Raw genomic sequence first — 14,403 nt, 5'->3', positions numbered from 1 at the left:
CCCCCCATTTTTTTTTTAAAAGAAACTGCCTTTTCATCATGGTTCCCCTGGGAAGAAGCAGCAGCTAACCCAAAGGGCAGAGATGCCCGGGAGGAAGGAGGGTGCTGTGGGCAGAAGGGGCAGGTGGACGTCCCCTGTGAGCTGGCACACAGCCGTGCTTACAGACATCCCACCAAATCTCTGCAGAAAACTAAGTGGGAATGAGGATTTTGAAGGAAAATGGGGAGCTCCTGACAAGGCTGAGGGAGGGGCTGCCAACCAGCACCCCGTTAGCTCAACCCAAGCCCAGCCCTCCTTAGCCATACCCAGTACCCTTGAGTGCAGCCACAAAGCATGGACTCTCCCTGCCAGGAGCTGCGGATTCCTGCCCTGAACCCCACTCTTTCTCGCTTAGGAAAGGGCCCCACCTACAGGTGAAGGAACAAAGAGGAGCTCTCGGGCCTCATCGTCATGCCTCCCTCCACTGAAGTTTAGGGGTTGTAGGGAGAGCATGGGAGACCCAGGTTTACCAAAGGCCTGCAAAGGGGGAACGAGGGCACCTTTGCAGTATCAGTGTGGCCTTCTTATGGGTACATAGGAAGAAGCCCTTGGACCCAAATCTAAAACTGGTGGCCTAGAAGCAGTAGGTGGTATCAAGCAGAGGTCTGGAGGAAGGAAGGGCTTGGGATGAGCATGGTACAGACCTGTCTATTGCAGGAAGGCAGCACAGATAGGAGAAACTGCTCAGGACCTGCATGCTGGTGACTTCTGGTTTGATGCTGGATCATGAACATACTCCAGGACTGTGACTAAAGGCACTTTGTGTTGATGGCCAGAGCTCGTGTTTTGGGACTTTGATAAGCAAGCAGAAATCTTGTGAGGTAAACTGTTCCCTGAGCTGTTTCAGGGCTGCTTCCTGAGGAGGTAAATGGTGCTATAGAAGTGCCTGTGCCTCTCCACTAACCTCACAGAGTCTGCACAGCAAATTTAGGTGTAGCTGTCTCTCCTGTAGATGTCTAAGATTAGGTGAACTCCACCTAAAGTGCACTGAGGCATTTCTCAGGTTCAAGAATAGGTTAAACAAGTCATCAGAACTAGAAAGCTCTGGTGCTGGGGCTGGAGGAGAAAAGAAAAGTGACCTAGACCTGAACTCCACAAGTTGTGGAGGAATAAGGTGCATGATCCAATATCCAGACCTGGTTAAAATAGACCTTACAGACATAATCTTTGGGACTATGGCTTCCAAAACGAAGATTGTTGTCGCTCAGAGTAAATGAGAAAAAGAGCCTCTGGATCCTGTTTCATTTTTCAGAGAAGGCCACAACTGAGGTCCTCTGCATCTTCGCTAATCCATCAGCTCCTTGACAAACAGCCCGTTTGCTATTCCCTCCCCATCTCTCCCACAGCACGACAGAGCTGCACTGACAGTGAACAGACCACACTGCAGCTTGTGGATGACCTTCTGGCAAGCAGATGCCACCACTCTCACCCCAAAGACCCTTGATACAAACGACAAAGCAAATCCTGTCCCAGCGTCACCGATCCATGTTGCTTGGCTGATCAACATCATCCCAGGCTGAGAAATACCACAGTTTCTACTGGAAGGAAGCAGGAGCAGCTCCCGGCAGCAGAATGCCCTGCTTTGTCCCAAAACAGAGCACAACCCTCTCACCCTTTGCCATGTTCCCACTCGCCTTCCCAGCTCCCAACCTTCAGCCCTTTCAACACCCACAGTTTTTCCACTCTGCTGCGAAGCAATGAGAAATTCCCTGCCAGAGGACATTGTTCAAATGGTTTATTGAAAAGAAATGCAATTCCCCACTCCAGGCGAACAAGCTCCTTCTTTTCCCCTTGAGGAAGAAGGATAATAGCACAGCCAGGGAAAAAAAAACCTTCCCCAAAGCCTGCTGTAATAATATTAAATAAGAAATCAAAGGGGTTTGGCCAGGAAAATCCCAAGTTCAAAAGAATAATTGCTCCAAGAGATTTAAGCCTACAGCTGAGTCACTAAAATGAAGAAACCTCTCCTTGTCCATAGAAAGCAAGTAAATCTTGGGTCATGCAGCAAAGCTTCTGTACATCCTTGTTAGAAGGAAAGAAGGAAGCCAAAGGTAATTAATCATAGTCCCAGAAGAAAGGATGAAATCTCTGCAATTAGCTACCTAGGCTCCTCTTTCCACTTTTGAAGACTAATCCAGCCTTCTTCTTTCACCCTTCACCCACAGTGCTGCCACAAACACCAAAATTAATACACAAAAACACCGCTACTACAAATACCAAATCACTTCTCTGCAGGGATACACACTCATCTGCAGCCTGTGGTCCCCTGACAGCTTTGCAGTAAGCGTACAGGGAGGGGGGAACACTTGCAGAGAGCAAACAGAGCTCCTTTTCTAAGTCACCTTTTTGTGGATGAGCTGTGATAGAGCTTGCAGACTCTCCAAGAACCTGGAGACCTCAGCTGAACTACAGTGGTTATTTTTAAGCTAGGTATTTTATATCCACAATCCTGATACAACTGATCAATGAGCAGAAAACACCAATTTAAAAAAAAGGGGCATACAAACATGAAAACACTTTCCAAATGGTGAAGATTACTACTGCTTGTGTTAGTAAATTGGCTTATACCTCATTCTCAGGTGATGTAAATTTGCCTGACCATCACCCTGTCCATAGAAAGCATGTTCTTCACAGCTGTACATGCTGTTTGTACAGAGGTGAGTGGACAGGGCTGTGTATTAAGCACAAGGTCTGAAACAATTAAATTCAGTAGGGCAAAGCCAGCTGGCAAGCAGCTCCTTTAATTGCAAAAAGGCAAAGCCACATTTCGCAGATGAAACATGTCCAGGTCTGACTAAAAGTCACAATTCCTTTGCTTACGGCTTCATTCAAAGTTTTGGAAAACACTGGGGAAAAATGCAGTACTTGAGGGAGAGGAGGAAGGGCTAGAGCTGGTGGCTACAGATTAGGAGTGGAGGTCAGGATCCTACATCCAAAAAATCCTCTGCAAATCAGAACAGGCCATTCAACTTCCCTGGGGCTCCCTTACAAATAAGCGTTGACAAATATTATTCCAGCAATGAAAACAACAACAGACCAGCTCTTTAGGTCAAGTACATCAATGGTAAATACAATACAGTGGAATAACACCAAAATGACATCAGTTTAGGAACTGAGACTGATTTCTATCCCCTCTCTTGTATACAAACCACTGCTAATATATGAATAATGCTGTCAACAACAGACGGGGAATGCTGGCCAGCTTTGTGGTGAGGGAGAGCGAAGAATGCAGAGTGGACAGAAATCTCCAGCTTTGCTCTTCCATGACATGGCAGAAATGCTTATTTTCAAAAGAAGGAGATTGCATCACTTTTCTATGAAAAAAATGGAAGTGATTACGCAGCTCCAAGTACAGCTGGAGCTTTTCTGTGCAAACGTGGGAAACGGGGAGATATGATCAACAGCCAGTCTATGAGATACGGCAGCAGGGCCAAGGAGCCTCAGGTACATCCATAACGTGACTCCCACTGTTTTCCCTCCAGGTCACTGCTGCAGACACAGCCAGAGGTGCTGGGGATGCTCTGGGGACTGTTTTGTGGCACAGAGCCGTCTTCATATGCTCGCAGGGCTGAATTCCTGCTCATCACCAATATCAGGCAGAACACTAAAAATCAGTACATTGCTCTCCTAATCTTTGCACAGAAGTCTGGCAGAGGAGGTAAGCACAGTGTCAGAGCAAAGGTGGGATTTGACTGTGGCAAAGATGACTACCAAACGCCCAGAGTGGCCTCCCTGTGCAGTCCTTCAGCCTAGAGCTCCTGTTTATCAAATCAAATCAGCTCTCTACACGTCAGGGTGGTTAGAAGGGTCCTGCCAGCACACTGGGGTTTGTCCCTTGTTAAGGAGAATTCCTACCATCCTTCCAGGGGGATGCATAGATCCTCATGGAGAAAGCCAGCCATCAGACAGGCTGCTTTCCCCAGTCCCGGTACGGGACAGAAAAGCAGCCCTGAAACCACGGCGATGGGATGCGCCAGCAGCCGCGCATGAACTGGAAGCCGAAGCTGCCCTCCGCCGGGCGCAAGGGAAACAAGACCCTGCGATGAGGAAGTCAAAAGCTGCGTAGTTCTTCAGGTGCAGGTCTCTTACTTTCCTAGAATTACAGGCAACATTCACTTTTCTCAGTGTTATGTTGCAGGCACAAAACGTAAGAGCCGTAAGCTTTCAAAATCAGCAGCAACCTAGGGAGTCTGGAAGCGTCCTGTTGTCCGACAGCACCAAGCCCTGACGTCCAAAAGCCGGGCTGCATTCAAGTGTCTCGAACTAATTAACTGAAACAGGGGATTCTCTCCCACTGTTGATTTTTCTCCAAACCAGTGACCAATGAACACGCTGGAAAATGAAATCCCATAAATTTTTGCTAGATAACTATGCTACCTGAATGTTGACATCTGAATACGGGCATATAACCAAAGATTAAGCTGAGAACTGAGGCAACCTTTAAGCTCAGACAGTTAACATGCAGAAGGGATACAGTCACTGTATTTGATTAAAAATACTTCTTGCTAAAACCCCACACAACCATCAACATCTATAAACACTTTTAAATCACAGAATCACAGAATGTTAGGGGTTGGAAGGGAGCTCTGTGGGTCATCTAGTCCAATCCCCCTGCCAAAATAGGGTCACCTAGAGAAGGTTGCACAGGACCTCATCCACGTGGGTTTTGAATATCTCCAGAGAAGGAGACTCCACAACCTCCCTGGGCAGCCTGTTCCAGTGCTCCGTCACCCTCACAGTAAAGAATTTCTTCCTCGTGTTCAGCTGGAACTTCCCACGCTTCAGTTTGTGACCGTTGCCCCTTGTCCTGTCACTGGGCACCACTGAATCCTGTATTGGTTAATATTACGTACACCCCCAATTTTCATTTTATGTAACCATGTAATAACCACAAAATGAACCCCCCTAGCCAGCCTTGTGTCAATTGGTCAACACAACACAGGCGCCAACCATGAAAGAATGAATGAAAACCTTTTCAGGTTTCAAGTGAGAATAAGAAAACTCCTGAGATTATTTATAGCCATTGATTTGGCCCAACACTGCCAAAGCACTGCAGCAAACTGTGTTCAGGGGCTGCTGCCCAAGGCAGTAACCTTCAAGTCTTCCAATTAATTAACCTTGGCAGAGACTGGAGATGCCAAGCAGCATCGCTGCAGCACCCGCACACATCGGCACAGAACAGCGTTCAGAGATGAACGACACGAGCGCGCATGCCATACACAAAATGCACAGGGGGCCGCAGCACCGCAGACAGTCTGTGGCACTTAGGGCTCCGGAAGGAGGACGGTGACAAAAACCCAGCGCCATCCGGCCGCGCTGCCTGGAGCTGGTGCGAGGTGTGTTTATAACAGGGACACCCGCATGGCACCAGCAGCTGCCAGCGCCACTGCGCCCTTCCAGGACCGGCCCAATGCCCCAAACGTGGAGCCTACTCCCCCCAGCCGGCTTCACCCCCGCCTGCCGCTGTGGAGCAGCTGTGGGGCTTGCAAAGGCTGAACAAAGTCAGTCCCGGGCGACTTGTCGCACCTTCTGAGTTTCCTTTACTAACAATGAACAGGGACGAGTAAATTCAGTAAATTCGGGCGTTTGTCTCCTGTTACAGCACATAAGAGAAGGTGGCAGCCTGTTATGACGCGCTTCATCTCGCTGTGACGGGGCTCAGCCTCCTCGCTCCTTCCCTCCGCTGTCCCAGGCTTGCTTTTCCCTTTCCCCTTTCCCTGTCTTGCTCTATACTGAGCATCCCCCAAACGCACAGGTTTCCCCACTGCTCCCAGCTTCTATTTCTCAGTTGTACAATGCCGTTTCTCAACAGCAGGCTGCGAAGTACATGCTGCTTTTCAGCACACAGCTCCATAATGAGAACAACCAGGAGACAGACAGAATCCGTTTCTCACTTCAACTTGTTTTTAAATCAATTTAAGTAGGCAGAATATGAGATTTCCAACAAGGTCCCCTTAAAAACAGTGGTAGTCATTCTTTGTAACAGTATGGTGAACAAAATTTTGAGTTGCAGTACAATCCTCTGCTGCCACCAGCAGTAAGATATCATTAAAAGCTGGAGAGGGAGCAAAATTCCCCTTAGCAGCTCCCTTCATGGTTGCAATAACGCCAACAGCAAACAAGTATGCCACTCACCCGAATTTGGTGGAGAGGACACCTCCCAGGGCAGAACCAATGATGATGCCTATTCCAAAGCAAAGACCCAGCTTCCCCAAAGCATCAGCGCGTTGGGAGGGTGTGGTCAGGTCTGTAATAACTTTCTGGGCACCTGCAGGGAAAAAAAAATCCCTTGTAAGAAGCTTGCCACAGGGTCTGAGCAGTGGGTACACAAATTTTTAGGCCACAGAAACAGTGCCTGCCACAAAATGGTCCTCACAAACCCAGGGCAAATGCTGGTGCACATTGTTGAGTGGAATTGGTTCAGCCTGTCAGTCATAGGAAACAAAACCACTCAAACCACTGAAATAAGCCACTTTGCAAGCGGCAAGAAGAGGCTTAACATCCTTGAGTCCTCTTGCACAAGTTACATGGACTTCTAGTAGCTAAACATTGTTTATGGTTTTTACTAGCAACATCCAGGAAAGGCCAACTGAAGTGGAACAGCTTGGTGGGTAGCAGAAGCTATTTCTGCAATCACGTTTCATTTTGACCAATATGCTCATTTTACCAGGAGTAAGGGAAAAGCTTTCCTACAAAACATCCTGGTTGCAAGAAGGTAGCTGAGAAGTTTGGGATAGCATTGCTGCCAGCATCTATTCATCACTCGTGTCTGGATGGTGAAGTCCAAACAATTTGCTCAGGATCATACAGAATGATGGACCTGGGACTACGGGCTGCTAGCCCTGCTTTCCTGCTCCTTTCTGTAACCAATACACCCGCTGCTTCATGTTCTCACCATTTCATCCCTGATGACGCCAAGTGTTCCTCCTGCCTTCCTTCATGCTGTTAAGCCTGTTGACTTCCAGCAACATGAGCAAGAAGAGAGGAATTGGGCAATAAAAGCCATTTGGAAAGCCACTCCTGACTGACCTTACCTGGTAGCCCATGCATGAACACTGCTGGCAGCCTGGAGAGGAAGAGAAGTGGGATGTTGGTAGAGATGGACGTGAGCAGGAAGAAGGCACTTCCAGATGCACAGGAAAGAATTAAGGCTGGTCGGGTGCCAAATTGATCTGCAAACCTGGTACAGAAATGGTACAAGGTTGTCAGAAGTGGAATAGCACAGGTCATTACAAGCATGATGCACCCAGATGGATGGAGCTGCATGGCCATCTCACTCTCATTTATCCACCACAGGGAGTACTGAGCAGATTCTCAGCAGCGCTCAGCTCCCAAGAGAGGACTCGATATTCAGAGGAATTCAGCTTACTGGGTCTGGCACTGGACAACCTCTCTTCGTTGTTGACTGCCAGCAATACAATGCTTTGCCTTTCAAGAAAAACCCAAAATGGGCAGCCTTGCCTGGAGGAGATGTGCAAGGTCCAGTGCTGAAGCACCAGCTGCTCACCTAGGAACGCAGGCACAAAGAGTTTGATGTAACAGCGGAACGCACCAGCAGCTGCTGCTGCTCAGCCCATTTCCAGACCCCTCATAAGCACAAGATAACATATGCTTACTTAAGTCTCCTACCCTGGTATTTCAATGAACAAATGAGGGTTCTCAGAGCTGCTGAAAACGAGCCACAGGCAGAGGCAGTTACAGCAGCTCAGCAACTCATTCAATATTAACACTTCAGAGCACGTAGCACCCTCAAATTTTACTTTGTTCCTCATTGAGTTGGTTCAGACCAGGAAATCAGGCCAGCTAATTTTTTAGTTCAGGTTCAATGGCAACTGAAGTTAATCCAGTTTCTTTCCAGAGGATGTTCAAAGCAACATTTCTTATTCAGAATCACTTAAAGAAAATAAATAGTTTTCCATTGTTCAAATACTTCACAATAGTGACTCAAATTTGCATCTGTTCAAGAAAGGAAGACCAAAATCGCCAGATCAGACTTTGGTTCAAGTTTTATTCAACTCCAAGATACTTTAAAAAGCTAAGCTGGACAGAGTTCGAGAGTACCACAAAAAGGGTTCTGATCAACTGGGACTAAGATGACCCTAAACCAGGCCTTAGATAATGTTTTTCACTCCAATTCCTCCTTCCTTCATTTTATTGAAGTTGCACATTACAGTTAGCAGATGAACATTACCTTGCATAGCAATTAGTTGTGCTAACACTAACAGAAACACCACCCCCCCAAAAATGCCAAGACTGGTCTACAAACAAAGCTAATCATCAGTAATTAAAGGGCCTCATGTTGAGGAAGAGGTACAGGTCAAAATTTTGCTGTTTACATAAAAGCCAGGAAAGTTTACACTAGCTGTTTGAAACCGAAAGACCACAATTCACTACATAGTCCATGGCTTTTTTTGGTTTTGTTACTTCCACATAAACTCTGCACTGCTTCTTCTCATGGCTGTTTGGGAGCATCAAGCAAAAGAACAAGGAAACCTGACCTGTTACACATTTTTCTCTCTCTTATCCCCGTTCTTCCCATCTTCTCTTTACCTTTACACTGAGGTCAAAGCAGCCTCATATCTAGGAAAATCCTTTTTCTTCCAAACCTGTGTTGCAAATTTTGTTTTCAATCAGGCAGTATACACCTTCAGTCCCAGCTACCGCAGTGGGAGTACAGACCCAGATGGATTCTGGTTTGCCATTTTTCTTCCCTTCAGCATTTCTTCTGGACATCAGTGAATGATATGCAGAGAGGAAAACCGGGTTTCAGATGGCACCAGATCCAGAACAGAAATATTACTCTAGTTTTTCATACTAATAGAAAAAGCATTCAAGTTGTGCCCTCTGCACCATCTCCGTTCTCAGGAATGCATTTTTTTCCAAGATGCACTGGAGAATTTAGTGTTACTGTTATTAATTTAAAAATGTGTATTACGGTAGTGTCTAAGGTCTTTTAAAGATCAGATCCTTGAAGTGTTACACACCATGTACCAGAGAATCCCGTAGAGCTCACAATCTACATCAACCAGAATGGTAAATCCTGTGCAGGGAAACTGAGGCACACCCCAGCTCCTTCTCCATATATTACTTTGTTGATCAGCAGCAAGACAAGGGAAAAAAGCTAGATTTTTCTCAGCCTCCTTTTAGTTTCCCATCACTGGATTACACTGCTCTTTCAAGTTTCCTCTGCTTTTTGGGAATGCATTCCCCCACCACTCGAATTTTTTGGGGCCATTTACATTTCATTACGAACAGAAGCATGTGTCCCATGGGGTAGAGAGGCAGAAAACCTGAGTCTTTTCCACTCTTCTCTTACTTTGATAGATGAGCTTATAGATGCACCAGTTCTTAAAGATTCAGGCAAGTCTAGATTTTTATTAAACAGTGATATACATATAGTGAGACTCAGCCGTAGAAGTAACACGACCCTCAATTATTTTCATTGACAGCTCTACTTAACATCAATAAATACCCTTTTTTTAAGGCTTCCCAATCACAAGACATTTCTAAGGTTACACATGGCTATAAAACATTTGCAGGATTAAGCCGTTAGGACCTGGGCTCTGAGGTCTCTGATGGTTTAAGCCTGTTCCCAGTATATTGTTACACTTAAATGTGTGTCATTAAAACATGGCTAAGTTAATATAAAAGCTGCTTCTATGCTGCAGTATTTCTAATTATAGTATTTATTTTCCTCTTGCCCATTTATGAAACCTTCAAACATTTCAACAGGACTATGAACCAGAACTAAATGTTTTTTTATTAAAGTATAAAAATGCCTGGCCTTTTTCAGCTATGAAAAGGGTCATGAGAACTGTTCTCACTTACCTCCCAAAAATAGGGCCTCCCACAAGCTGGAGGACACCAAAGGTTGTCTGGAGGTAGCCAAACCCCACTGAATCCAAACCTAGGCTCTTTGCCAAGTACTAAAAAATAAAAGAAAAAAGATAGGTCAGGGGAAATGAAGTCTACTGTATCTCTGAACAGAGAGCTTAACGTCTGTGTGGAGAGAACTACCGCTCCAAACAAGCACTTCCTTCTCTTCTCCATACCTGCAGATGAAATGTTCACTGGGTCAAAAATCAGCTTCTAACCAAAAGCCTCCATCCCACACCAGCCATTAGTGAAGATCAAGGGTGTGTGATCAAAACCATCAATTTTGCACCAGGTGACAAATCTGAATTACCCTTTACTGGCCAACACAGCTGAACATATTCAGCTACTGCACCTGGGGTAGCCCAAGCACCACTCAGGATACAGCTGCGGTAAGGTCTTGGAGCTGTTTAATTGAGCAAGCCGGAATCAATGCAAGCACAACATGGGCAAAATATTACCTTTACTTATAATCTGAAGGGTACACCCACAACCTGAGCTTGCAAAAAAACACAGGTGCACACATTGAAGAGCCACAATATTTTTTGTTTTTTTATTTAAAAGTTGTATGCTCAAAGGACAGCTATTCCCTAGTCATGTATTTGTTTTGTGCCATCTACTGAGAGTTGTTTAAAACTCTTAGCCAAGTTCAGTTCTGAGAAGGTGTGGAGGTGGCCCAGTCTTGCCCAGTCTTGCCCACTTCCTTGGTACATGCGTTGCAGCCAGGTCCACAAACACCCTGTAGCTGATTGGTGATTGACTCCACTAATGTCCCATAAATAAACCCCAGGCTCAGGACACCACGGGCTGGCTTAGTCCCAGCAGCAGGGAGCAGTATGCCTCTGTAGGCACAAAACCAGCTGAGATCTCCTCCGGAAGTCATAGGCTCACCAGAGACAGGGGATGGACAGCTGTATCATACATCCAGGAGCTCACAAGAGCAGCAAAGCTGCCCGGCAGAAAAGAACCTGGGGTTGTTGGTGGACAGCCGGCTGAACATGAGCCGGCAGTGTGCCCAGGAGGCTAACAGCATCCTAGCTTCCATCAGGAATATCGTGGCCAGCAGGAATAGAGTAGCGATCTTCCCTTTGTACTCAGCACTGGTGAGGCCGCACCTCGAGTACTGTGTTCAGTTTTGGGCCCCTCATTACAAAAATGACATTTAGGTGCTGGAGAGTGTCCAGAGCAAGGCAACGAGGCTTGTGAGGGGTCTAGAGAACAATTATTATAATGAGGGAACTGGAGTTGTTTAGTCTGGAGAAGAGGAGGCTGAGGGAGACCTTATCGCTCTCTACAACTACCTGAAAGGAGGTTGTGGCAAAGTGGGTGTCGGGCTCTTCTCCCAAGCAAGAAGTGATAGGACAAGAGGCAACAGCCTCAAGTTGCACCAGGGGAAGTTTAGACTGGATATTAGGAAAAAAATTCTTCATTGAAAGGGTTATCAAGTCTTGGAAATGGCTTCCCACGAAAATGGTGGAGTCACCATCCTGGGAGGTATTTAAAAGACATGTAGACGTGGCACTTCGCGACATGGTTTAGTGGTGGACTTGGTAGTGTTAGGTTATTGCTTGGACTCTATGATCTTTAGGGTCTTTGCCAACCTGAATGATTCTATGAAACTAGACAGAAGAGTCCAGTAAGTGAAAAGCAACAATTCCCACTCACAGCTGCTTATTACACCCTCAGAAATCCCACCTCTGATTTCTGCTGCCTGCTTGTTGGGTCACTCTGCCACTGCAAGCACCAAGATATAAACTACATCAGCTTCACCGGGGTCCATGAGGCCAGGAAAGGACTGTGGGTGCTACTGCAGTACCAGCTTTTACTGCCTGGGCACACCCTGAACACAATCAGAGCTTGCCTGCTAAGTAGGAATACACTTTCCTGTCTCCTGCTACAAACTCTCTTCTGATTTTGCTGAAAAACTACATAGTCTGGCATCCATGGCAAGGTGTGCTGTGAAGCAGGACAACCCATACTCACAGGAATGATTCCCATCTGCATGAAGAGGAAGGTCAGATCTAGGGTTGCAATCAGGTAGGCAACAAGGATCACTGGTCCCCTCTGGATCTCTCCCGAGCGGTCGCTCTGCCCCAGGATCTTGCTCCTCATTCTCAAGGCTTCTTCCTCACCACCAGAGCTGGCTTTTGCATTCACAGTGCTCGTGGAGCAACTTACTGCAGGCTGACAGGCTGATAAGTGGCACAAAGGTGCTTTCTATCTGGGAGCATGGAGCACAGGCAAGGTGCGGAAGCTGCGTGTACAGTTCAAAGCTTACAGAGTGAAAGGTGCTGAGTCAGTATGCCGGGGATTTATTTTTTCTTTCTTTCTTTGTTTTTGTTCTCCCTGTTGCTTACTCGCCAGGAAGGATCAAAGGTAACCACACATCAAACCACGGATCTTGCTCTTCAGCCCTGTCCCAGGTGGGCTCCTTGCTTCAAGCACCATCACAACAAAGACCGGCTTTAGAGTCCCAGCAGGCTGAAAGCGGACATTGCCCCAAACAAAAGCATGTGACAAACTCTTCAGCTCTTTAACTGTTTCACTTCTTGCACTTTTCTTGCCTCCGGTAGCTCAGAAGAGATGACGTTTAATTCTTCGTGAAAGGCACTTTGATTTTATTTTTGGAGGTTGCAAGTGAAGCTTACAGCAGAACAGCTATTTGCAAGTCCTCATGCTGCTTGCAGTAGATTTATACAGAACCTGGAACAGTCATATGTCTTACATGAAGTTAGAGTTGCTCTCATCAACATCTCTAGCTGATCCTTTCTGGCCTCCATCACCAGGTGCTGCAAATTTATAGAGAGACTGAGCTGGCAAATGTTCACATGTGACTCCACTCAGACTACAAATTACCAGCTAATACAAAAACATTTTTAAAAAAAAGCTGCATTAAATCCGCACAAATCATGAGGCTGACTGCAAACTGGTGAATTAAATAAACAAGACTCGTTTGTCCTTTGGGGGTTTTGTTTGTTTGCTTGCTTGTTTGCTTGGCATTTTATGTGTTTGTCTGCTTGCTTGTTTGCCTGGGGGATTTTTTGTTCGTTTTCTTACTTGTTGAAGCCTGGAAGTCTGGTTGAGCATTATCTTTATTTTGAAGGGAGAAAGAAAGCAGAGATCCCAATGCCCTGATTTTATAGAATCACAGGACTTTTGGTAGGAAGGGACCTCAGGAAATCTCATCCACCCTCCTGCTTGAACACATCAGCTCATCTGTGGCTTTTTCTAGTCAAGCTTTGAAAATCTCCAAGAAAAGAGATATTCCCCCTCCCTGAGTATCTGGAAAATAAATTTTTTCCTAGTGTACACCTCCATTCAGGAATGGAGGCTTGACTCGCCGTGAGGGCTGACACAGACACATCAATACAGGCACACGCACAGATGTTTGCTGGCTTGGATCCAGAGTGGTTGTCAGGGCTCCCAGGTTTCCAGCCAAGCCCAGGGTCAGGGAACTGTAAGATCTCCTGACACACCCTTTTATTGAATACGTGTCACCACAGAGCCCTGGGATTTGGTGAGGGCTGCCAGGCTCTGCCTCCTCACAAAGGAAAAAGACACCAAAGGTTTAATGTTTCACCAGGGGCGGGTACCGTATTGCTGAGGCTGCACAGAAACAACCTTTTGCAAACTCAGTCAGAGCATGAAAAAAACCGCACCTTTAAAGAGTGACTTTCCTACAGCGATACGAGCACTCAGACCCAGCTCACAATGCCCTAGAAGTCGTAGTTGTTACTGAAGAAGGAAGATTACCCAGCACGTATCCCAGTTCAGCAGAGCATCAGTGCTCAACATTTGGTTCATCTCAACATGAAACAATGGATCTGCCTGCGCTTTGAATGTCCTGCAGCACAGCACCAACATTGTCACTCCCTGGTTTGCACCGGACAGGCACAACATACAAATTACCAGCATTGAATAGAAGAGTAAAATTAATTACAGAACTCTGGTTTTGGAGGTTTTGAGACAACAAAAAAGCAACTCATGCAAATGCAATGTAAAACACTGCTTACGGGAAACTTTGCTGACTTGGACTTGAAAAACATCAATATTTTGACTGGTGAGTTTGTCACAGCAGCAACTGAAAACAGATCCCAGTAAGGCAACCGGGGGAAGCAATGACTTGCAGATGCAGCCCCTCTCCACCAGATACAAGCCTGGTCCTGCCCGGGCCACGCAGTGCAGACAGCTAACCAGCCGCATGCTCTCACTCAGATTTAGCTTATTTTTACTGGCACTGACAAGGGAAATGGAGTGAAAAAAAAACCCAAAACTGAGTTTAATTTTCAGCCTCTGGGGCAAAAGACACAGTTCTGAGAAGTGGGGACTTAAACTTGGTGCCTGGTATGGAGGCAACCGCTGGGAAGGGGCTAGGATCACAAGGTTGGGTTCCTGTGCATCACTGGGTGCCTCTTGATGACTCAGTGGCCAAACCTGCTCTTTAGCATCCTGGATCAGGCTGCAAGTGAGAAAGTGCCCGGGGCCAAACTC

General features: G+C 46.4%; 1 protein-coding gene across 2 annotated transcripts in view; it reads right to left on the bottom strand.

Annotated features, from left to right (window-relative positions):
* Positions 1–12,399, bottom strand: part of SLC67A1 (solute carrier family 67 member 1) — a 62,441-nt gene extending 50,042 nt beyond the window's left edge. For both annotated transcript variants that reach the window (XM_009935286.2, XM_075427230.1), the window contains exons 1-4: positions 11,896–12,399; positions 9,868–9,965; positions 7,074–7,219; positions 6,175–6,307 (exon numbers count right to left, since the gene is read on the bottom strand). In XM_009935286.2, coding sequence (XP_009933588.1) covers positions 6,175–6,307; positions 7,074–7,219; positions 9,868–9,965; positions 11,896–12,024 — 506 coding nt within the window. In that variant the 5' untranslated portion in view covers positions 12,025–12,399. The remainder of the gene's footprint in view (positions 1–6,174; positions 6,308–7,073; positions 7,220–9,867; positions 9,966–11,895) is intronic.
* Positions 12,400–14,403: the final 2,004 nt, after the last annotated feature.

The sequence above is a fragment of the Opisthocomus hoazin genome, chromosome 7, assembly GCF_030867145.1.
Source record: "Opisthocomus hoazin isolate bOpiHoa1 chromosome 7, bOpiHoa1.hap1, whole genome shotgun sequence".
NCBI classification, from domain to species: Eukaryota; Metazoa; Chordata; class Aves; order Opisthocomiformes; family Opisthocomidae; genus Opisthocomus; species Opisthocomus hoazin.
The sequence above is the reverse complement of the archived record's forward strand: the minus strand, read 5'-3'. Positions and strand labels throughout refer to the sequence as shown.